Below are 26,494 nucleotides of genomic sequence, written 5' to 3' on the forward strand. Positions count from 1 at the left end.
GCGTCTGTGCCGTGACTTTCGTTCGGCTCACTCACACTTTATTGAAAAGACACGTTTAGTTTTTAATTGTAGTGTTTATTCTCTAACTGAACAAAATTATTGTATTACTATGAATATCAAAACGATGTTGGGGCAGTGCCGCGGTGGGCAAGTGATAACCATTAGCCGTGGCTTTGGGAGTGGCCTAGTAGGGCAGAGAAGCAAGTGCATTCTGGGAGTTGTTGTCTTTCATCCACACGAGACAAAAATACATTTTCTGTCTTTTCTCAGTCTAGAAGGCACTAAATTCAAAAATTATTTCACATTTCTACTACATAAATGACACAGTTTAAATACACATTCATCTTCCAAGCGCTGAAGTGCCCCTTTAATATATTATATAATCATAGGGATAATTTTAAAATGAACATTAAATGAATGTCACCTCTGCTGCCTGTATTTCACTGTTAATTCACATGACAATTTTTATTACAATTTAAGTTTGTTATTGTAGTTTATGGTCAATATGCCATTTTTACTGATTGTCTTCAACCGTTACCATTAATGGTAAACATTTCACAGTTTTTTTATTTTTTATAGTGTGTTTCTAAATGTAATTATTCACCACTGAATTTGTTTTGAATTCACCGTAATGGTGACTAGAGTTTAATTTGCTTAGGATCTTGGATCTTGTGTATTCATATTCAAATTTCTGATGTAGTCATGTCAGAAGTGTGAGAAATGAAAACATTTGTTTAAATGATGACAAGCTAGAATATGAAATAAGCCAATTGCTTGATTTTAAGTTAGTCAAACTATTCTTAGCATGAATACAGTATGAAGATTTTGCCCCTGCTAGGCATAGTCCCGCTGGTGCCTTGGAAGGGAAGAAGGAGAGGAGAGTGGAGAGAGCGATGCCGCTGGCCCACAGATGGTGCAGGGCAGGGTACCTGTAAAGGTGAGCCGATGACCCACATCGTATTTTGCATACAGCATTAAGACTTATTTCAAATTCATAACCGTTTGTAGACGGATCTTTCACAACGGCTGAGATTCATCTTTAAAAGATCTGACATCATCGTGCAAAACAATGTTTTTTTCCTCATAAACACCACCATGGGCGTGGTTGGAGACATGGGGCGTGACCTAATGCAGTCTGGAGGAAGTCAGCGAATAGTTAAGTTTGTTAACAGCCTCTTCTCAGCACTTCTTTACTGCAGACACTCAAAGGTTTTCAGAAGAGGGAATCTATTTCTGAACTGTTGAAGAAAATGTTTCACATCTTAGTTTTTTGCTGTTTGTGCTGTTGCCGTCTGGTTGGTAAGTTATACACATGTTTTTTACAGTTGTGTGTTATTTGTGTGGAGCTCTATGATTTTCAGTTTTCTTACAATTTTGCAATTTGTTCCTGGTTCCGTTCACTTTCACAAGGCAACACTATGGACCTAAATTAGTTAATACGAGTCACGTGTGAGTGAACCGTCCTCTCATTGGTCAGCGTGCAGCTGTCTGTGTTCCAGGATTCGGCTCATATTGGTCATCCGTCAGGATGGACAGACAACAGATCCACAGGCTTATTGTGGCTGTCTTTGTAGCTGTTGTTATATTACTGTAGCATTCAGGCCCGTCGCGACAAGGCAGGCAAACCAAGCAATTGCTTGGGGCCCCGAGCTGGCCTGGGGCCCCAAGACAACGGCAGGTTAAGAATAAAATGCAACGACAAACTGTGTGAGCGACCCTTTGATAGTCAATGTAGTAAAGTGCAATGACACTGTTATCGGGATCCCCCTCAAGGGGCCCCTCCTAGTAGTCGCAGACAGCAGCCGAGCCAACCACACGATCTCTGCTGCTGGCAAAATACAAAACCTCCTCGGCAGTCATCATGAAGCGGAATTATGCTTCAGAAAGCCAGAAAAGAAAAAAGAGAAAGGAAGAGGAGGATAAGAAAAAACAAGATAGTGGTAAGATAAATTACACTGGATAAAATAGCTCTACTTGTCTTGTACAAAAATGGTGTAATTTTACACCATAAAATTTTACATTGCATGCTAACTATTATTTATGCTATGCATAAATAATCTGGAATAGTTAAAATTGCATTCTATATTAACTATTATTATAAACATTATTTAATCAGAAAGAGGCAGAGGAGCATGATTTTTTCAGCTTATCTTAATGTGCTAGTGTGGGGATATACGGTAGTGACAGTTTATGCAAATATGACATTATTTTTATAAGTTACCAATGGATCTTGAACAGTTACTTTATTCTGTGTTACACTGTTACATTTTGAAGTACAGTATCAGTATCACATGTTTTACTGTTTATTAACTATTTAACAAGGTATTATAGTCATCTGTTGCAACTTTATAATAACCATCCAGATAATGTTTATAGACAGTTTACAAACCAACTAGGAACCCTTAACGTCCGTCTATCTATGTAATATTTATAGATGTAAAAATGGTTTCTTAAAGGTTTACAAACAATTTTTAATGGTACAGTGCTGTTTTTTTGCAAATGTTCAATTGTTGAAAATGTTCAATTTTTATGCACATTATATGCAACAGCAGTATTTGCACTGTAAACCTTTTTTATTTACATAAAGTGGTGTTGCAACTGTGGGTGAACTGAAACTGTATGGCTATGCTGTGGTTTCTGTAGGCTTTGCGTTCGTGCAGGTGTGTGTGTGTGTGTGGGGGGGGGGGGGGGGTATTGGGGGGGCCTCCATGTCCACTTGCCTTGGGGCCCCCAAATTCCTTCAAACGGCCCTGGTAGCATTGTGAGCAAGAATCAACGGTTAGTTATTCTTATGTGTTTTGGAGAGTTGTTCTGAAATATCTGACCAAATTTAAATTATGCATTTCATTTAGTCTTTGCTCCAGTTTAACCTAAGATTCATTTTCAGAATAAACACTGCTGCTTTTCACACAACATATGCAATTTCCCATCATAGATTGTGATAAAGCCTGGTTCATTGGTCATTAGGATGGATTGGTTTGAACTCTGAACGGCTCCAGAGTTCGTTTCCAAGCGGGTCGAGACCATCAGGCGATCTCTGAGTGATTTGTTTGGTGTGGATCTGAGTGTGATTGTCATGCTCATGTGTGCCTAAACTAACTGAACTAAAGTAAGAAAGTAAGATCACCCTCCGTTGAAAGTGTATTAAAAGCATTTTGTCAGAACCCTTTTGACAAACGCTCCAGCCAAACTCCCTTTCAAAGATCGTCTGTTCACTCGGCGGCCATATTTGCAACGCACTTTCATAAAATGGAAATACTTGCGTGATTTAGTAACATTTACAGATGAGGATATAACCTGTAAAATTAGCGTTTTGCACTGAGGACACACACACATCTGTCAAAGCGCATGACAGGGTTAAACGCTAATGCGTTTCGCTTGAAGCTTAAAATAAAGAATCTTCATGTTTTGGGCGCTTGGATCATGTGCCTTTCCAGCAGCAGCTGCTCTGTTTCCTCCATTATTTTTAGATGCATTTTATCCAAAGAAATGCATTATTCAGTGCTGTGATTTGGCGCAACCAGTGGAATTTTTCCGTGCACAGAGGGCAGACCCGACTAATACTCGATATTTGCATTATCAAGAGGCGTCTGGAGGAGTGTTGGAGCTTTAGCCCCTCCTACTTTGAGCTGCTCTGCCCACTTGGAGCTGTTTCTGACCTTCAGGCATGAGAAAGCAAAGCTGATGTGTGTGTATCGATACTGCGGGAAATGAGTATTGAAACAATTTGTTTACTGAATTCCTACTCAGGATGGTGTATAATCACTGTTTTAAAATGTCTCTTCCTCTGCACTAAAACCAGATTCACATCAGAATTTGATTTGCCTACAGACTAACACACACATATCACACATGCACACACAATAATAAATACACTCTCATTTAGACACAGAAAATATAATTACATAAACCGTCTTTTTTAAATAATTAAAAAAAAAATCTGAATCCAGAAATGGCCCAGTAAGAGCAAACAATCCAGGGATGAGAACGGACAGAACACCCTAAAAAAGGCAAGGTGAAAACCAGCAACAGAGAAAGATGAACACTGGGGAGAGGTAGAAATATGATCATAAAATGACATATGATCCTTGAAAATGAAACACAGTTGAGTTATTTATTTCACTCAGTAACATGTGTTTGCTGTCTGATATCAATACAGCGTGAATAACACAAAGACTCTGTTGTGAAACTGGACTACAGCCTCGACACATTACACACACTCATTGGAAACACAAAAACAGAAGTAGATGTAGATTTATTCTACATGACTTTACTAAAGTCCACAACACGCTCTGATAATCTTTTTCAACATCTGTTTTAAACATCAGAGCTGTAGGAAGAATGTTTAAAGGAAAAACATTCGTTTTTTTCTGGCTGTGCTTTTGTCTTCTGGTTGGTAAGTTGCTAAACTTAGTTTTTCTGGTTCTGGTCTGTTAGTACAGATCAATATTACACCATTTAAATCAGAAGACGTGCTCTTGCTCTTATTCCAGATATAAGTGTATTTGAGATGTGGTCTGGAGAGATTTCACAACACGTACAGATTTAGTGCATTTGTTTAATCAACATTATTCATCAATTATTTGTCTTTATGTAATCGTCCTGTTAAACTATAGGATTCCACAGAACAGCTCAGTCCGTTTTTCCCATTTTAAGGTACAAGGTATATTTATATGAATGCAGTAAAATGTTATTTGTGTGGAGCTCTAATGAACTTCAGTTCCACCATGGATAAATACAAATGTAGACTGACACTGTTCTATTTACTTTCCTAACTCTTAATACTAAAACAAAACTTAAAATGTAAAATATATAGATGTGTGAATTCAGATTCAGATCTGTGTTTTGCACCCGGTCTTATATTTTCCACACTGATGTTTTTATCGTTTGCTGTTTATAATCAGTTTATAATAATTTCAAAACTATGGCATACCTCAGTTAAAGCTTTATTAAATGTAACTTTAATATGTGTGAGTGAGAAACTGTGTCTGTTTGTTCTTCAGGTGTGTTTGGTGATGAACTGAAGTCAGTGTCAGTGATGGAGGGAGAATCTGTCACTCTACAGTCTGATGTTCCTGATGTTACTCAAATGGAGAAAGCTGATCTGATAAAGTGGACATTCGGAACTAACGGGAGACTATTAGCTAAAATCAGTAGAGAGAACAGCGAGATCCTTGATGATCTTGATGAGAAATTCAGAGGCAGACTGAAGCTGGACAATAAGACTGGATCTCTGACTATCACAAACACCAGAAGCACAGACTCTGGACTCTATCAATATCAGATCAGCGGCAACGAAGAACTTCCTAAACAAGGATTCAATGTTACTGTCACTGGTGAGTAGAGAATTACAGCTCACTCTATTACATATTACAGATTTTGCATATTTATTGACATAATTCTTCTTAACGCTGCACAATAAAAAGGATTTTTTTCAACCTCTTTGACACATTTCTGACACTGTAATTCCATGTCAAATGCCTGATTATGAGAAAAGCCTCTTACTTCTGGTAGTGTCGTAAATAATTCCACACAAAATGTGTTACTTTTTTTAATTCATGTTATATCAAACTCATAAATGTCACTCTAATTGGATATGTCATTGCATGGCAAGGTGTAAAAAGAGTTTTTGCATACCGAGGCGTCTCCTCCATTGACTTCCATTCAAACAGAAATGCTTTTGGTCACTCTGGAAGATCACCTGGGGAGGATCTCTGGTCAGAATAGATGCTTAAAGGGATAGTTCACCCCAAAATGAAAATTCTGTCATCATTTAGGTTTGGAAAAACTTGTGCGTGACTAAATGATCACAGAATTTTCATTTTTGGGTGAACTATCCCTTTAAGGGGGTCGCGACACATTCACATTGACACATTCAGCAAAAAAATAAATGTCTTCTCACATTCAACTGCTTTTATTTCCAGCAAATGTCTAAACGTGTGTAAATATTTGTATTAACATGAAAAGATTCAACACACTCTAAAAAATTCTGGCTTAAAAATAACCCAAGTTGGGTTGAAAATTGACTAACCCATCAAACAATTTTTAAGCAAACATTTAACCCAACCGCTGGGTTAAAACAACACAATTGCTGGGTTAGTCCATTGTCAACCCAACTTGGGTTATTTTTAACCCAGCATTTTTTAGAGTGCAGACATTTGATAAACAGAAACGGAATAATGAGTCCCTGAACAGAGCGAGGGTCAATATCAAAAGTAGCCGTCAGTATCTGTGTTTCCATCCGCCGCTTTAAGTGCTGCAGTGAATCTCACCCTCTGGACTGAGCCAGATCTGAGCGTTCTTACTGTGAGATGAATATAACATTAATTTGACACGACCAGTCGGATAAAATTCAGCAGGGTTTGAAATCTAGGGAAGTTGTTCTTTGTTTTGTACCTATAAAGAAGGAAAAGTGAAGTTATTAACAGTTAAAGAGGAAGTCCTCCCTAAGAGTGATAAAGAAAAATGACTGCTTAGCTCACAATCTTCACCCAATTTGCTGAGACTATCATGACTTTCACCAAGCAGCTGAAGACAAACCTCTTTCACAAGCACTTGAGGCTCACTGGCTGTTCTTGTGTGTATATTCCCCTTATTGAGCTCAGGATCTACTACAATCACAGAAAACATTTATGATGTCATCTCAGTCAAAGTTAATCACATCAATGCTAGTTTAAAGGAGTACTTCAGCTCTGAGAAGATGAATGTCTATTTAAACAGTGTCATTTATGTAGTAGAAATGTGAAATTATTTTTGAATTTGGTGCCTTCTAGAATGAGAAAAGACAGAACATTTATTTTTGTCTCATGTGGATGAAAGACAACAACTCCCAGAATGCACTTGCTTCGCTGCCCAACGAGGCCACTCCCAAAGCCACGGCTAATGGTTATCACTTGCCCACCGCGGCACCGCCCCAACATCGTTTTGATATTCATAGTAATAAAATCATTTTGTTCAGTTAGAGAATAAACACTACAATTAAAAACTGAACGTGTCTTTTCAATAAAGTGTGAGTGAGCCGAACGAAAGTCACGTCACAGACGCAGCAGGAGTCAGATTTCATTCATCACGAGAAGAGCTGAGCTGAGCTGAGGTAAGCGCGGCTGTCATTCTCAGCGCGTGTCCAGTCTGGCGCGTTATCAGATCGCATATGGAAGCTAAACTTTCATAGGAATTCATTGAAAAGTTGAAACACTCACTTTTCTTTGCAAAATGATGATATTTGTGTCATCGGAGGATTTTTTTCCAGAAATAAAATGCATAATTCTCTCATCTCAGGGGGATATGAGGGGGGAAAGTACCATAATTCGAATATACTACCGGGTTTCTACTGATACAAAGCTTAAAGCTAAATCGCTGAAGTTACCCTTTAACTACACCTAACTAGCCTTGTCAGAATGTATTAATTCTGCTGCAGGCTACATATAATGTGTTGTTGAGAGAAGTGTAACGGAGCCAAGCTAGTAAGAACTGTGCGTGTAAACCTCACTGCCCTGACCTCAGGAGTAGACCAATCACAGCAGACTGGGCCATCTGACCAATCAGAGCAGAGTAGACCAATCACAGCAGACTGGGTCATCTGACCAATCAGAGCAGAGTAGACCAATCACAGCAGACTGGGCCATCTGACCAATCAGAGCAGAGTAGACCAATCACAACAGACTGGGTCATCTGACCAATCAGAGCAGAGTAGACCAATCACAACAGACTGGGTCATCTGACCAATCAGAGCAGAGTAGACCAATCACAATGAGAGAATTAAAGTGTTTTTGACTTTGGATGCCTGTAAACCTGTGGTAGGAGACGGACAAAACTAAGAGCCTTTAAAATATCATAATAGGAGCAGTTCATGCAGTAAAATCTGCAGAATGACAGTACACATTTAATTTAGTGATTATTCTACAGGCTCAAACTACAGACGGCCTCATGTTCAGATATAATGTGGATGTAGTTTCATCTGTTGGGTAGAGATCATGAGCGTTAGAATGTGTGTGTGTGTGTGTGTGTTTTATCACTGGACGTTTGTGGTTAATGTGTGTTTGTGTTTGCATGCCTTGAGCTGTGAATAGTGTGTGTGGTTGAAAGGACGTCTATAATTTAACTTCCTCTTTATGAGAAACGGCCCTACTGTGAAATAATGTACAGAATTAGTGAATGCTAATATCATATACTGTGTGTATGTGAAGCATAAGCTTGATGTTGACATAATGCTGTGACCTCACAGAGAAGTTATTTACAGCTACAGAAGATATTTCTAAGAGGTTTCTGCTCTCCAGCTATCTTTTTTTGTTAAAAACATCATATTTTGGTCTGTCAATGATAAAAACAAGTAAGAGTTTAATAATTTTAAGAATTTAGTAATGCACAAGTGATAATTTATTTTCAGATAACATTATATAACATTTTCTTTCAGCATAACAGTTTTTTTAAACAGAGACGCTTCTCCAGTAACAACATTTGTTGTGAGCACTAGCACTAGCGTGACAGACACCAAACCGCCTCCATCATGTGACTGATGTGTTAAAACTTCTTTCAGCTGACGGTGAAAACACACGATTATCTTACACTATTAAAAGCCTCAAAAAAACTACTAGTGTTAAATAGTCATTAATGGAAAGAGATGCTTTTGCCTGCAAACTGGAGTAATTTGAGTCTTTTTTAAGGCTATGCTAACCAGCTAAACCCTGAGCCCCTGTTGATCAGGACGATTGTTTGAGCCCCGGTCAGTGACTGAGACAGTAGTGGCCAAAAGTGATGACCGGAGGGGATGTTTGCACAATATCTGCTTTTAATAACTCTTCGATTAAACTATCAAAATATGAGGAGTATGTTAAGGTAAGACTGGTTCCCTTACGAGAGTACTCTCGTATTGCGTTTTGCTAAAACGCTATGGGGGAATTCCTTTCCTCGAGATATTGAAGCAAATTTTTATCCAAAAATACCATGTACACGCAGTGCAGCTGCACAGCTCTCAGCAGGAAGCAGCTGCGTGCTGATTGGCTGTGCCGCTGCAACTGCAGCAACCTATGGCGAGACCGTGGGGCGGGACGGACCAATCAGGTCCTTCCAAATTCCCGCCACAAGGGGCAACAGAATTTGCATAGCCAAGGGTATATAAGACCCACTCTCGCAAGGTTAGTCAGATTAATTCTTCTTCAGCGACTTGCAATCGTTGAGCTCCGGATCGAAGCCCGCCGTCGACACGCACCCAGCGGAACACGCAGCCTGAGGATGTCGGATTCTCCGCCTTCAGCCTGCCTTCCAGCTGCGCCATCCGGCGTTAAAATATCCTTTATACTATGTATGTGTGTTTATGATATGTGCGTTGCTGCCAACGCCACTTCTAAGAGCTTCTAGCTCTCCACCTCTCTTCTCTCGTGCCGCCGCGTGTTTACGCCGCGAACAGAGAACATTGGTCCTCCGCCGCTTCAAATAAAGCCGAGGACAGACGGAGCGCTCCTCTTCTCTCGTTCCGTCGCGCTAAGGCGCCGCGGACAGAGAATGTGATACCCCACGGAGCTCTCCCTTTCTCTCGTTCCGTCGCGCTGAGAAGCGCCGCGGACGGAGAAGGTTTTCCCCGCTGCAGTGATGACGCCGCGGGCATACAGAGTTTCACTCCTTCCTCTCTCATCCCCACCGCTCTAAATGGCCGTGGACAGAGAACATTATATCCCCGCTGCGGACATACAGAGCTCTCCCTTTCTCTCATTCCGTCGCGCTGAAACGCGCCGCGGACCGAGAAGGTTATATCCTCGCTGCGCTGATGACGCCGCAGATATATGGAGCTCTCCACGCGCCTCCCTCTCTCTCCTCCGCCGCTCTAAATGGCCGTGGACAGAGAATGTTATTCCCGCTGTGCTAATGGCTCCGCGGGCATACGGGGCTTTTCACTCGCTCCTTCTCTTACTCCGCCGCCCTGAAATGGCCGCTGACAGAGAATGTGATACTGCCGCCACGCGGATGGAAGATGTGCACTTCTACACACGAGTGAACTCAACATAAGCTCTCCTCACTCTTCCTTCTCTCTCGCCCCGCCGCCCTGATATGCCGCGGGCAGAGAATGCTAGAGGAGAGGCATGCGAACTCAGGCTGCTGGATATATCGAGAACGCGCTTACGTCACAGCCGTTCTCGCTGCAGCGCGCGTTCGCTGACTAGAGCGCGTCATAACACGCGCTCTCCGTCTGAGCATAACGAGGTCATAAAATGGCTGCCAAGCTTGCGCCTTTTTCCCCTCAAATATCACTTCTCCCAGTTCGCCTATTCAGGCGGCTGGAGTGGTTCAACACTGTAGGCAATGTGTCCACTACATAGTGTGCACTCCTGCATAAGCACTGTTAATTCAGTGCCACAAATCACTCAATAAACCTGATATTCTCCCAGTTCCCTTAGTTCAGGTGACTGGAGATGTAACATTGCAATAACTAGCCTGTGGTCAAACATGCTCAGTTGCACATTGACGCTGTTATGCGTTTACCACTGTGAATTCGCTCGCTGGCGTACGCCGCGAATACTCTAATGTAGTGGCGCCCATTATACAGTGCGCGCCACCACACATTATTTACAATGAATCAGAGCTTTCTAGTGGCTAGGTAGACCCGCGCCTGCAGAGCACGCGCTATCCATTAGCCCTGCCGCTAACGTGCACGTGGACTAATCCGCAAGAATGCGTCCACTTTACAGTAACACTATCTAAACACAGTGTTACGAGTTCGTCTGTAGGCAGGTGCCAACATCAAAGTTGTACCCCTACACTCAAGCGCTTCCCTATGTTCCCCAGCTCCCTGCACTCAGGCGGCTGGAAACATTATTCCTACAATCGACGAGCCCGCAACAAACGCGCTCGCCTGTACACATACACCATTTCCCCGGCGACACAAAGCGTTCGCCACTATTCTGCGTTCTCCGGCCCCCTGCACTCAGGCGGCTGGGAACACTATTTCCCTATTTACTATTTATGAGCCTGTGAGCAACGTGCTCTTCTGTACACAAACACAATCCCCTTGGTAAGCGCCACTTCCAAGGCGACCCAATAAGGCGTGCGTCACCATTCAGTGCACGCCGCCTCTCACAGTGCTACTAGCACAATGCATCCGGGCTAACAGGTCCCTGTTACTCAGTGACCCGCCCCACAAATTAATTCAACCCTTGGCTTCGATAACAAGGTTACTCGCTACAGTTCGCTCGCATACCACCGTGCTTTCGCACTGTGGTAGAGACAGCGGTGAGAAGTGACATGAGTCACGTGCTTCGAACCGAAATATCAAACTGTTAAATTAAGGGAGCGGTGGAAACCGTGCACCCCTCACAGAGCGAGTCAGGCTTTTACAGTCGCTACTTCCTTGTGCCAAAAGAAGGGTGGTGGTCTCAGGCCATTCTAGATTTCAGACATCTGAACAAAGCCCTTATGAAGCGCCCGTTCAGAATGTTGAGAATGAAACAAATCCTCGCGCACATCCGCCGGGTGATTGGGTTTTCACTGTGGATCTAAAGGATGCCTTTTTCCACATACAAATAGCCCCTCATTACAGGCCATTCTTGGGATTCGCCTTCGAGGGGAAAAGTTTACCAATACAAGGTGCTACCTTTTTGGTCTATCTCTGACTCCCCGCACGAAGTGCATGGAAGCGGCGCTAACCCCGCTGAGGCTTCGGGGAATGAGAATTCTCAATTATCTCGACGACTGGCTCAGAATAGCTCCGTCAGAGATAGTTATTAAACCACAGATCTTGGCTTCTCAACCATTTAGAATGCTTGGGACTCAGAATCAACGTGGCAAGAGTTTATTGTCTCCCACACAGAAAGTTTCGTTTCTGGGAACAGTATTGGACTCACTGCAGATGAGCGTGCGACTGACGTCACAGCGCGCGCTCTCTGTTCAGATCCGAGCGGTTTCCCTCAGGTCCGGTGCACGCATTCCTCTCAAACACTTTCAGAGGATGCTGGGTCTCATGGCCTCGGCGGCGCTAGTTCTCAGACTGGGTCTGTTGCACATGCGCCCCCTACAGCACTGGCTGAATCGCCACGTTCCAGCTCACGCATGGATCTCGGGCCGATTGCAAATCAAGGTAGACCACAGCTGTGTGTTGGCTCTGGCTCCTTGGAAAAATCCCGTCTGGTACCAGACGGGCGTGAGTTTGGGCACTGTTACGAAGTGGAAAGTTATCTCGACAGATGCATCCAACCTAGGTTGGGGAGCCCTTCACGAGGGCAGGCCAGTCTCCGGTCTCTGGTCAGACTCGGAGAAGAGCCTTCATATAAACTGTCTAGAGATGAAAGCGGTCACGATATCGCTAAGAGCTTTCCTTCCGTACATAAAGCACCACCATGCCCTGGTCCGAACGGACAGCAGGTCGGTGGTAGCCTATATAAATTGCCAAGGCGGTCTGAAAATAATCGATCTGCACACAATGGCGTAAGAAGTCCTAATATGGGCAGAGCACAATACGCTGAGAGCGACTCATGTGCCAGGCATTCTGAATTTGGGTCCGGACATGCTGTCCAGGTGCAATTCAGACAATTGGGGCAGTTCTTGGAGAGGCAAAAGTGGATCTTTTCGCCTCACAAGGCTATGCTCAATGCCAAATATAATTCTCCAAGCACAAGGATGCGTTGGCCCACGAATGGCCCAACCTTCCTCTTTATGCTTTTCCCCCAATCTCAATGTTACCTCAGGTCATAGAGAGGATTAGGGAGAGCAGATGCGCTGTGCTTTAATAGCCCCGCTTTGGAGAAATCAACCTTGGTTCTCACTACTGAATCAGATGTCGGATACAGATTCGTGGCCGGTCCCGCTGAGGAGAGACCTCCTCATGCAGGCGGAACGGCAGATCTGGCATCCCCGTCCCGATCGATGGGCGCTTCATGTCTGGCCCATCAGCGGGTACATGAGAACCTCTCTGAAAAATTATTGAATACCATTACTGAAGCTAGAGCCCCCGCGACCAGGCGGCTCTATTCAGACAAATGGTCAGTCTTTTCGGACTGGTGTAAAGCGCGAAGTCTGACCCCACAGGATTGTGAAGTGTCAGAAGTGCTTACATTTTACAAGAGCTTCTGGACGCGGGTCGTTCCCCCTCCACGCTCAAAATTATGTGGCTGCTATAGCAGCGTATCACATTCAAGTGAAAGGACTAACATTGTTCGCTTCCTTAAAGGGGCTAGAAGGCTTCACCCACCTCGCCCCCTCTTCAGTCCTTATATGGGACTTGTCCAGTGTCTTGGATGTCATGAAGAGCTCTGCACTTGAGCCTCTGCATTCGGTGAGCTTTAAGCTCCTGTCACTAAAGACCGCTTTTCTGCTGGCGATCGTCAGTTAAGCGAGTGGGTGATCTGCACGCGTTCTCTGTGAGCGCCTTCGTGTCTGGAATTGGGCCAAACGACTTCAAGTCGTCCTCAAACCAAGACATGGATATGTACCTAAGTGCTTTCAACTCCGTTCAGAGCACAGGTCATTTCACTCTCAGCACTTTCATCACCGATATATGAAGAAGATGCTAATTTGCTCTGTCCTGTCAGAGCGCTGAGGATATACATGGAGCGTTCCGCTGCTTAGGCAACTGAACAGCTCTTTGTATGCTTTGGCGGCTGCACCTTAGGGTGCGCGGTTACAAAGCAGACCTTGTCACGATGGATAGTAGATGCTATCTCGTTGGCTTATGAGTCTAAAGATCTCAGCTGCCCTTTAGGCATTAAAGCCCATTCTACTAGAGGCATGGCCTCTTCGTGGGCTTGGTCTATTGGCATTCTCTAAATGATATCTGTGTGGCGGCAGGCTGGGCCTCCCCGTCCACTTATCAGATTATATTAGATGTCCCGGCCTTATAGGCTGGGCTTCTTGCTGTGTACAGTTTTAACCCCTTAAGGCTCGAAAAGTCCGGTCTGGGTTAAGTATTGTATAAGTCATAGCACATTCCTTATACGGCTCGAATTATCTGGCCATTCATTATTCCTGGCCCGACTATGTCCGGTCTATATATATATATTATATTACACGTATATCGTGTTCATTCTCATTAAGGGCTTGACTCAGGTCTGGCTCATTTTGGGACTTCTTGATATCATATTACGGGCCCACCTAGGTTGGCCTGGGTTTGGTGTCGTCGGCGTTAGAGCCGTTAAGCAAGCACGGCGTTTTGCATTGGTCCCCCATAGCGTTTTAGCAAAACGCAATACGAGAGTACTCTCGTAAGGGAACGTTTCGGTTACTAACGTAACCTCGGTTCCCTAAGATGAGGGAACGAGTATTGCGTTTTGCTTGCCGTGCTTGCTCACTTGCTCAGGAGTCGCTTCAGTCGATTAACCTGACTAACCTTGCGAGAGTGGGTCTTATATACCCTTGGCTATGCAAATTCTGTTGCCCCTTGTGGCGGGAATTTGGAAGGACCTGATTGGTCCGTCCCGCCCCACGGTCTCGCCATAGGTTGCTGCAGTTGCAGCGGCACAGCCAATCAGCACGCAGCTGCTTCCTGCTGAGAGCTGTGCAGCTGCACTGCGTGTACATGGTATTTTTGGATAAAAATTTGCTTCAATATCTCGAGGAAAGGAATTCCCCCATAGCGTTTTAGCAAAACGCAATACTCGTTCCCTCATCTTAGGGAACCGAGGTTACGTTAGTAACCGAAACGTTTTCTTGCTAAGACAGAACATGAGATCAAACTCCCTGAAATAAAACAATAAATCTCACTAATCTGGAGAAGATCTCAGAGAAAGAGCAGGACACCGGCTTGCCCAGACTTCTCTCTTGTCTACAGTAGTTGTGTAATAAACCTGGCATTGTGCACTACAGCGATATTTGGCTCTTTAATGAATGTGTTTGTTCATCTTGTAGGCCGCTTTGGATAAAAACATCTGCTAAAAGCATAAATATAATATAAATGTAGTGATGGGGAAACAAAGCTTTGCTACCAATGCTGTCCTTTGGATCAGAAAAAGTTCAATATTTGCATAGTACAATACTAGTAAACTTATATCTCACACATGTCCCACATGTAGACGCACGTTGATCTGCCATTCGTCAAATTGATTTAAGTTAATAGCCAAGATTTAAGTTAATGATCAAGTTAATGGCCACACGTATCATTACAAAAGTTCGCAATGCTGCTGCAGGTGAAATATAATGCGGATAATATTGAATAAATATCTTTTTGTCAGGTTAAATACTGAAGAATGCCCACCTCCGAATTCACGTGGAAAGGGTGATTGGAACCGTCCGCAACAAGTACACTATTTTGTCAGATAAAGTACCGATTCACATGGTGTTGCCAAGCAAGGACGAAGATGTAAGACCGCATGAATTCGCTCCAAGGATCGGCAGCGAACCGCGGTGAAGGCCGCACGCGTTCAGTGTCTCAGCTGGAAGAATGGATTTGATTATAATATTCTTTATCTGACTCCATTTATCAAAGTTGTCGCATTTAGAAGAGAATCCCAACCGGTTGTTTGGTCATCTATATTTGATAGTTAATCATACATTTAATCGTTCCGTTTTAACCCTTTGTTGCAATTATACCGTTCCACATTGGAGATAGTTAATAATTACAGATTAATTCAGAAAGGATCAAAAATGTAACAATTTATTAACAATCAAGGAAATGTAAAATGTCAATTACATCATAGACATAAATCTCTTCTAAAAGGAAGCACAAATTCTAGTTATGGTTACACTCTAAATAGTTTCAAATAGATGTAAACATAAACCATTAATTATGCTCTGTAGGCCTCTGCCTAGAATGTTACCTGTGAGAGAGATAGAGAAAGAGAGAGAGAGAGAAAAAGGGAGAGAGCTAAAGAACAGCTCTCTCCAGAGAAAGCCAGAGAATCCAAAGAGCGCGAGCTACAGATGAAATCCTATTTTATACTCTTCCCTGATGTCACCAAATTCAAATCTGACTCTTGTAAAACTGACCAATCAGACCAAACCGTGAGACATTTGAAAATAACCAATCAGGCAAAACTTCCCCCATTGTATCAAAGGTGCGAAAACCTCATTCCTTTTTCCTTCTAACTTCACCTGGCCCTTCTGATGGCGTTAAGGGGGAGGGGGTTGAGTCAATTTCAATATCCTGATCACGACGATGGCTGCTAACAGCAAAGCAGATGATTTTGTTCCATTTCAAATATCTTTGATTATTTTCCACCTTACAAAGACATGAAATACCTCAATAAGATTGTGTCTGTATGTTGTGCTCTGACAAACATGAGCCCTAGTGTTGTGCTGAAATAAATCTGCATTAAATACAGCCATAAGTGTCTGTTGCATCCATACCCACGATCTTCACAATAAATATACTTAAATGAAATGCATGTGTCTTATAAAAAGACGCAATAACAGTACAATGTGCAAAAGCAAGAAGTGCCACACAATCAGATGTTTTTCAGTGTTTATTTGCAAGTAGTGCAACCTGAGAACACAGAACGGTGCAGAATGCTTCAAGGTAAAAGGTTAAAGGGTTAGTTCACCCAAAAAGTAAAATTCTGTCATTAATTACTTACCCTCATGTCGTTCGACACCCGTAAGACCTCTATAAAGTTATTGTAGAACCACTATAGTGAGATGGACTTTGTAACGACGTCTTTAGTACCTTTTAAGGGTCTTGAGAGTGTAAAGTGCATTGTGCCAATGGAGGCCTTTCTGAGCGATCGGATTTCAACTAAAATATCTTCCTTTGTGTTCCGAAGATGAACAGAGGTCTTACGGGTGTCGAACGACATGAGGGTAAGTAATTAATGACAGAATTTTACTTTTTGGGTGAACTAACCCTTTAACGTTACATACGCTTCATGATCTGCAGCTCTTGAACCCATCCATTTGTGAACTGCACATTTCATATGGATCCAAACCGTTAATAGTTCCGCTTTTGTCCATATACCGGTCCCTGGCTTCCCTATTTAACGTATCCCGGTAAATTCCACATCCTTTTCGCGATTTTAACATAATTTTTCTTTCTCCCAACTCTGCTTCTCCTCGTTCGATTTGCTGTATGTTTACATTCGCGAGGCCATCAATATGGCCGCCACATCCCAGAATGCAACGCGGCGCCCAAGCCCTATTGCTCACTCAAACCCCTTTATCTAATCCTCTCTACTTAACTGTCGGACTCGCGTAACCGTCATGTTTGTAGTTTTTTAACACTTTTTATCCGCGTTCGTAGTTCTAATCGAATCCTCGTCCATCTTGAAATGGGTTGTGGGCAATATCAGCCATTAGAGTTCGCATCGATCTGCACTTTGAATTATGACTGGAAATAGTAGACCATCCGGGAATCTTTGGAATACTCTTTTCAATATACTTTGATTTGTGACACACTAATTCTATTTTCGAAAACTATTTAGTACGGATAGTATGCGAATTGGGACGCAGTGGATGTCTTCAAGAATATCAGGACTGTCGGTGTTGAATGATTGTGACTGATGTTGCTATTAAAAAAGTTTAGATTTTTCTCATGTTATCCAGCTTCTCCAACTAATCCTGTCATCTGTACCTCACCATCAGGATCATCACCAGGATCACCATCAGGATCACCATCAGGTTTGTCAAAATCTGAACATGTTAACATGACTGAACTCTGTCAGACGTGTGCAGGTACGTCAGTGGTGATATGAGCTTTTTTTCTGATTTAATGCCAGGAAATCTAAAAATGAAACTCACTCATGTCATTCTAAACAGATTTGAGTTTTTGAAGATATCAGAGTACCTGACAGAGACTAAAATCAGCATCTTGAAAATCTCAGTCCTGTTTTTTTTATTGCTCGTGTTGTTTTTTCAGGACCCTACCTCCACTTTTGTGATTCTGCTGAAGCTGTGCTCCGATTGGTCGCCACTGCGCTGATGGCCGTGGCTGCTGCGGCTGCTGCTGTTCTTCTAATCAATGACGTCAGTGCTACAAGGACGTAAACGGAGAAAACGGTTTGGGTTACTTGACTGTAACCCTGTTCCCTGATAAAGCGAAACGAGATGCTGCGCTAGCTTTTAGCGCTTTGGGAAGTGTCTTTAGCACAACCAGCTGTGAAATTGTGTGTCTAACACGTCAATTGGCCCGAGGATATTATAGCCTCGGTTTGTGTCGTCACCCGTGCACCTGCTGCACGAGCCTTTAAATAGACGAGCCCCGGCTGCAAGCCTTCAGGTCTTTTTATTTGAAGAGCAGTCCTGGGACATCATCGGCACAGCAACATAGCGCATCTTCACATACCCACGTGATTTGACACCCACGATAGTAGAATATGTTGACGACGATGGCACAAAAACACGTAAAGTATATGTTTTTATCCATGACTTTAATAGTTCGTCATGGAGGTCCTCAAAGAAAGGGAGAGACTGATGTTGTGGTCCCTGCCACCAGACAGAAACATATCCTCAAGCTCACTGCGTTTGGGGAACTCTCGTTCACGGAGCCAGTCAAACTGTAACCTGGCAACCGCGCGAGCAACCACCTCGATTAATTATTCGACGGACTTACTATCATGCGAGGAACGCTCGGAGGCCGCAGACCCAAGAAGAGATATATCATCGTTCCCCACGCGAGGACACGTGTAGATTTGGTGAGCGAGCAAGCGAAAGGGATGGACCCGTCTCTTGCTCGTCATCCAAGCCCATTTGGGAGCCCCGCAACGAGGGTGCGGACTGAAAGTAGCCAGGACGAGCCTGAAGCATTTTAACTGTAAAGAGCTTGCAATGCTCGCACTCATCTGACTCAATGCAGCGACCGCAAGCTCTTCCCCAAACACACACACAGCAGTGATCGTGTGTATCCAGTTCTGTCATTTGGAAGAGAACATGGAGGGACACAGCGTTTACTCTGCTTTCAACCTGAACTGACGTCGCGGGTGACGTCACAGAGGCTATAAAACCCCCGGGTCAAGTTCATTGACGTGTTAGACACACTATTTCACAGCTGGTCGTGCTAAAGACACTTCCCAAAGCACTAAAGCTAGCGCAGCATTGAGTGAAGCTTTTGAAAGGAACGGAACAGATGTCATAAATATTGAGACATATATTGCAGTTTTAAAATATGTGGTCTAATTCTTTAGTGCTGGCAAAAGCTGTGCTTAACAATGCTCTCCATCTGGTGTTCAAAACTATGAATATTCTTTAATATTTCATTTTATTGCAATACATTATACATTTCTTTGTTTATTACACAGTTTTCATTTTTTTCTTAATTATATGCAGCATCCCCACAGATATAAGTGTAAAAATATGTCACATCAGTAAATTACGGTAATTAAACTTAATATTAGGCTACCTACCGAACTGATATACATTTATGAATCATATGCCTATATTTTAATTTAATGTAGAACTTCCCGACCTCAAATGTTGTGGGCGGGGCTAAATTCGGCTGACATCCAGACTAATCTCAAATATGAATCACACAGCAGTAAAGTTTGATCTAAAGAAAAAAAGTTTATGAAAATAAGGAAAAAGACCGGTTTAAGACAGCTTGACGTCTTTTATGACGGATTACACAGTATAATAGTAGTACATGTATCTCTCACACACACGTCCTGCAAAATCACATGAACATCTGCAGCAGAGCAATAACCAACCGCTGCTGTTCTTCTGCTCAATGATGAGTAACAGAGAAACAGATCACAGTGAATTTATCCACTTAAACATGTCTGGAAAGATTTAAACTCAACATTTATATACATAATTCAACTATTGTTCATCTGTTTTATCACTGTATCTACTATTTTAGTCTACAATAAGACTATTCTGGATATTAATAAACTGGGTGTGTGATAGAAATGTGTGTATTCGATGTGTTTAATGTATTTGTTTCTCTTTCTGGCAGCTAATGTAAATAATGTGATTATTGTTATCTTGTGGCATTGAATAAAAACAGATATCTTAAATATTGATTCTTAATCTCTAATAGTGATTCACATTTATGCATTCAGACGCTTTTCTCTAAAGTGACTATATGGTGTAGTTTGGGTCCATCTGGTGGCCAAAACCTAAAATAATCATCAATATTTAATTTAATTTGCATCCACTTTGCCAGTTACTTACAGTTTTTTTACAGACGCTATTACACATTTCTCAATTGGGTCACTTTTGCAAAACTCTTCACACAGTGAGCACAACAGAAGTCTATGTGGGCTAAACTGAGGATCAATTATCATTGCTTTGGCACAAAATGCATTCAATGACTACATCTCTCACATTTCATGAATTCTTTTCTCACTCACACAACAACTGCCAAAACTCTTTGTACGTACAGGCCAATTTGCACATGCTTACATACTGCTTTCAAAACTGTTAAACTTATGTTCAAAACAATAACATAATACAAAACTGAATAAGACGGCAATTTGCTACATTCCTACAGTAATATGTTAATTAAATATATTTAAAATCTTAAAATTAAATGCTATAAAAACAATTGGACAATTGGACCAGCCACAGCTGATTCTCATTGTAGATGGTGGATGGTGTGTATACAAATTCTTGTATTTTGGAATTACATGCAAAAAATAAAAATAAATAAACAACATCAAATATTGACGAATTCTGCCTCATGTCTGATTCATTCCAGTAACATATATTGCAGTGAATTATAAACAGAGATGTGTCCTTGTTTTACACAAGAAAACATTGTATAATGCTACAGTGTTTTTTAGGTCATTGTTTTGTGGGTGACAAAGTGTGTTTGTCGGCTGTCAACCTTTAGTGTTCTGGAAGAATGAGTTGATTTGTGTCGTGTCTTTTCTTCTTAGCAAAGCAATAATGACCACTGACGACTTGAATTAAAATAAAACGAACTGTTTACTGAAATTTCTTTACAGGATTACAAGCTGTTGCAGCGCACACACATTGAATCAGTCTCATATCTCTCTTCTTCGCTTCTGCGCGCTCTCGCTCTACACTAAGCATTATGGGTAGACTTTTCTTAAAGCTGAACAACCTAATAAACAGCAATCTAAACTGTTTCTGTTATTATTGAAAACAATTAATTAAACAATAATATTATTACTCTAATTAATTCACAACAATTTGAGACCTAAATAAAGTGTTTTGGTAGTTGTAGTGCCTTTTGAATGTGAAATGAACTGCTTTGCCAAGCTGAAAGTTGGTTAGGAGAACTGTGTTTTGCAAAAGTGACCTAAGTATTGAGAAATGTGTCCTAGCGTCTGTAAAAACCTGTCATTTATGTTTTGCTGCTTTGCATGTTCAAGTTGAAGAACTTGAACATCCAAGTTGATTGTACTTCATTGGTTTGAAGGACACGTCCGAGGCAATGAACCCATGATTCTCTGGTTGATTTTTCTTCAGGGTTATGGATAGTGCAATTCATTATGTGGAATTTGTCAATTAAATACATTTTGTTCCCCAAGTTTCTCAATTGAAAAAATGAATGGGGTTTTCTCTTCCAGAACTGACATCCAAATGTTGAGTAAAAATATTAAAATTATTTGGACAAAGCTTGAAAGATCATTTCATCCTCTGAGTCCCGATCAAAGTGACAGTTCTGACCAGTGACTTTATGTCCAGTAACCGCTTTCATTAATCTTCATCTGACACATATTATAATAACTCCTGTGATAAAGTGTGTGTGATGCTCATCTGATGATGTGGATAAAAACACAGTTATCATGTGGTTTATTGAATAATCTTAGTTGGTAAGTGTTATAATACCACAGCAAACACAATGGAAAATCACATTTCACCACATCATCATTTACATTACAAACATTTAAATGAAGAAAACATCCCTCAAAACCTCAATGAAACATCTCTTAAAACCACACAATCATAAGATTAAACAACAATATCCTCAACAAGGCCACTCTCAAAGCCACGGCTAATGGTTATCACTTGACCACCATTACACCGCCCTTACCGTTGTTTTGATATTCATAGTAATAAAATAATTTCGTTCAGTTTGAGAATAAACACTACAATTAAAAACTGAACGTGACTTTTCAATAAAGTGTGAGTGAGCCGAACAAAAGTCACGACAAACGCAGCAGGAGTCAGATTTCATTCATCATGAGAGAAGAGCTGAGCAGTGTGATTTGTGCAGAAATTCTACTTTTGAGTTTTTACAGAAGACTGAGTCTGAGAAAATGACAATAAAAATAGAAACACAAAGACTGCAGTGTTTTATATAAAGCCCATCAGTGTGTTGCTGGTGATATGAAAGAGTAATTCAAATGGTGCTTGTGTGTATGGTTTTGTTGCAAGAATTTAATTTTTCGAAAGAAGTGTTAAGTTTTGATTGCAGTGTTTCATTTTGGCAGATGTGAGTTGTTAATCTCCAAGTGCTTAAGTCTGATTGGCTTGTGTGTAGAGTTTTGACATAACGAGCCAAATTCTGCAAAAGGTGTGCAAGCAATAGGCAAAAACTGTAATATCCAAAATCTTACAGTAGTTTAGATATGAAAGATTGTATTCATGTGTTTAAAAGAAGTCTCTTATGCTGAATATGCTCACATTTTTCTCCCCAGGATTCTTTGATGAATACCAAAAGAACAGCATTTATCTGAAATAGAAAGCAAAAAAATGTACACAATTGTTTTGAACATTAATAATAATCATAAATGTGTTATGAGCATCAAATCATCATATGACAATGATTTGTGAAGGATCATGTGACACTTAATACTGGAGTATGATGATAAATTCAGCTTTGATCACAGGAATAAATCAAATTTTTACTTGATATCCTCATAGAAAACATCTATTTTAAATGGAAATAATATTTCACAATATTACTGTTTTTACTGTATTTTTGATCAAATAAATGCAGTCTTGGTGAGCAGAAGAGACTTCTTTCAAAAACAAGAAATGTTGATGATTTTCTCCCCTACACAAACACAAACAGAATATAGTAGATATAGGGCCCATCCAGACTAGCAGACTAGCTTTAGGATATACCGGTACTATAACGTCAATTTGCGTCTTTGACGGGCCGCGTCGCGTGCGTTGTGTCACCGTTTGAACTGCCCTGTCAATCATTTTCGTGTCATTTAATTCCCAACCATATTGGAGAGAAATGAAGAGACACGTTGATCTACAGCTCCAGCAGATCCTACTTTTAGGATACTCGTTTCAACATATAGTAGCCTATGATTTGGGACACGCTAGGCTAATTCTAATTTCAAATATAGTTTACAAATTGTGATGCATCATAGACTCTGACGAGCACAAAATATGTTCTACGACTCATTCTATTAAGATTCAAGTGTTTGGTTTCGGTTTCTGTTTAGCGATGTCAGCTCTTTTTCTGTGTCAGTGAACTGAGGCAAGCGAGCCGATGCAAACATCCGTTTATTGATTTGATAATATTGGGTGTTCCTCTTTTCCTAAATTTTTTACCCCAGTTCCCTCGCTCCCACGTGAAGCGATGCTTGAGTGAAAATGGATATTGTGATTTACAAAAACCGCTTTGATTCCTCCATCCTCCTTTCCTCGCATTCTTGGAAGCTGGGGAAGGAAGCAGGAGAAACCAATAACACTTCCGCTTCTGTTTCCGTATTCTACGAGAGATGCTGTTACTGCCACCCACAGGACTAGTGCAGTCAGCATCACTTGGAGTTCTGCCAAACCCAATGGGTGTTTTTTTTTCTTCCAAAATGTAAAAAATTAAATAAATAAATATTAATTCATGTTAATCAAATAAATAATCACATTTTTTAAAGTCCTCATGAAATCAAAATCGATCTTATTTAATTTGTTAGCCCACATTACAGGTCTTAGGGTGAACAACTAATCCGTGCAAGTTAATACACAGAAAAAAATTGTTTGCCACGGTAATCTTTAATCAAAATCTGAAAAGTAACTTCCGGTCTTGAATGGCGTTCCCTTTCCGATGACGACTATGCGCCGGCTTGGGTCTGAATATCCTTAACCACTCCCCTCCATCCGTTAGTCTGCTATGAGCGCAAGATGGAGATGAGGAGCGCTGAAGTAAAACCCTGCCCTCTATTCAATATTCCGTTTCACCTGGAAATACGTCACAGCACTGAAATAAAGTCAGTTGCAACTTCCGGTTCACTGGGACTTTAAAGTGTTTGCAAATATTTCCTGTCTCTCTGTGACGAGTGCAGGTTTATTGAGATAAACGAGTGCAGGTTTATTGAGATAAACGAGTGCAGGTTTATTGAGATAAAGGAGTGCAGGTTTATTGAGATAAACGAGTGCAGGTTTATTGAGATAAAGGAGTGCAGGTTTATTGAGATAAAGGAGTGCAGGTTTATTGAGATAAACGAGTGCAGGTTTATTGAGTGCTCCTCCACCTGGAGGGGTCGCAGGGCTTCAGGCCGCTGTGCCTGCGCCTGTGGTCGGTGTCCTGGGTGAAGCAGAATCCGCAGGTGGGCTTCTGGACGGTGCAGAAGGGCATCAGGGAGTTTCTGGCGATGTCCCGAGGGAGAAGAGGAGGTGGAGGAGGAGGTGGAGATCTGATGAGCAGCTCCTCCACAGCCTGAGGAGTGAACACATGAGGAGTGATTAACTCAGATCATCAGAACGGCTGATGTGTGTGTGTGTGTGTGTGTGTGTGTGTGTGTGTGTGTGTGTGTGTGTGTGTGTGTGTGTGTGTGTGTGTGTGTGTGTGTGTGTGTGTGTGTGTGTGTGTGTGTGTGTGTGTGTGTGTGTGTGTGTGTGTGTGTGTGTGTGTGTGTGTGTGTGTGTGTGTGTGTGTGTGTGTGTGTGTGTGTGTGTGTGTGTGTGGTTCTGTTACCTCAGTGTGTCGGGTCTCTGAGTCCATGATCTCAGCAGTGTCTCTGATCTTTAGTGTCTCAGTGTCTCTGATCTTTAGTGTCTTCACTGTCTCTGGTCTCTAGTCTCTCTTCAGTCTCTCTTCAGTGTCTCTGCTCTGAGTGAGTCTGATCTTCAGCTTCAGTGTGTCTGATCTCTAGTCTCTCTTTAGTGTCTCTGGTCTCTCAGTGTCTCTGATCTTTAGTGTCTTCACTGTCTCTGGTCTCTTGTCTCTCTTCAGTCTCTCTTCAGTGTCTCTGCTCTGAGTGAGTCTGATCTTCAGCTTCAGTGTGTCTGATCTCTAGTCTCTCTTTAGTGTCTCTGGTCTCTCAGTGTCTCTGGTCTCTCAGTGTCTGATCTTCAGTGAGTCTTCAGTGGCTCTGAGTGAGTCTGCAGATGTTCTTCAGTGTCAGTGATTATGACATCACAGAGGAGTTCTAGAATCTTCTACTGTTCTCAGATCAACACCAGCTGCATAAACTAAGCCATTATGTTGAGAGTGTCTTAAGATCTAGTATGAGCCACCAGCAGTTCGGCATGTGGCATTCAGTCTTACTTTTCATATCAAATTAGGCCAGTTTATGTTTTTATGTAACTGATTAAAAAAATTATGAACAGTCTTAAAAAAAAAAATGTATGTCTAACTTGTAAGACTAGACTTAACGGTTTATGCAACCAGCCCATGATCATAAATTCATTTGTGTTTTCATCCATCATCCATCCATCATCCGTCCATTCATCTGTCCTTCCATCCATCCATCCATCCATCATCCGTCCATTCATCCATCCATCCATCTGTCCATCCATCCATCATCCATCCGTCATCCGTCCATTCATCCATCCGTCATCCATCCATTCATCCATCCATTCATCCATCCATCATCCGTCCATCCATCCATCCATCCGTCCATTCGTCCATTCATCCATCTATCATCTGTCCATCCATCCATCCATCCGTCCATTCGTCCATTCATCCATCCATCATCTGTCCATCCATCCATCCATCCATCCGTCCATTCGTCCATTCATCCATCCATCATCTGTCCATCCATCCATCCATCCATCCATCTGTCTATCCATCCATCCACCATTCATCCATCCATTCATCCATCCATTCATCCACCCATTCATCCATCCATTCATCCATCCATCCATGTGGTTTTGTTTCATTAATACAGTGTATACTTCATATACAAAGAATGGAAGTGAAATGTGACAATATGCCCCATAGGTGGGGTACAGTGTAACATGAGCATATGACATATTAAAATGTTAGCTGATATAATAAAAAAAAGACAAACTAAAATATTTTGTCAATAAAATACAATTATTAACTTTTTAAAATAAAATAATGGCATTTTTGAATAATTAAAAATATACTACTGTTTGAGTTTGACAACAAACTAGTTACAGGATAGTTAAAAACATAATAATAATGAATAATTTCTGAACATTGACTCTCATTCCTTATTCACCTTTTTCTCATGGTTTCTCAAAATAATTCATAAAAATATAGAATATAATATTATATTTCTAATAGGGTCTCATTGTAACGCAGTGTGACAACCCGCCTGCACAACTGTGATTAAACCCCGGCTCGTGTCTTCTGCTGTTAGATCAACATTAAAGAACGATCTCAACTGTTAAATAACAGATATAAGATTACAATAATATCAGATTTGTCTTATTTTAAATAAACACAAAAAAAAACAGAGATGAAAAATAAACATCAGTAAGAAATTTACTTTAGCTATGGTTAAATACATGTTCAGTGATATCTTCCATGGAT

General features: G+C 41.4%; 1 protein-coding gene across 3 annotated transcripts; it reads left to right on the plus strand.

Moving 5' to 3' along the window:
• Positions 1-1,132: 1,132 nt before the first annotated feature.
• LOC307120317 (titin homolog) lies at positions 1,133-20,475 on the plus strand. Of its 3 annotated transcripts, none has more exons than XM_079807306.1 (4): positions 1,133-1,299; positions 5,004-5,336; positions 17,494-17,529; positions 17,768-20,475. In XM_079807306.1, the coding sequence occupies exons 1-4, from the start codon at positions 1,251-1,253 to the stop codon at positions 17,893-17,895; spliced, it is 546 nt and encodes a 181-aa protein (XP_079663432.1). In that variant the 5' UTR covers positions 1,133-1,250; the 3' UTR covers positions 17,896-20,475. The 3 variants fall into 3 exon arrangements, with proteins under 3 accessions (XP_079663432.1, XP_079663431.1, XP_079663430.1); XM_079807305.1 differs by having other exon boundaries at positions 1,155-1,299; positions 17,455-17,529; positions 17,768-19,862; XM_079807304.1 differs by having other exon boundaries at positions 1,193-1,299; positions 17,494-17,583; positions 17,768-19,856.
• Positions 20,476-26,494: the final 6,019 nt, after the last annotated feature.

Source organism: Gobio gobio (genome assembly GCF_949357685.1).
Source record: "Gobio gobio genome assembly, chromosome: 24".
Classification (NCBI taxonomy): domain Eukaryota; kingdom Metazoa; phylum Chordata; class Actinopteri; order Cypriniformes; family Gobionidae; genus Gobio; species Gobio gobio.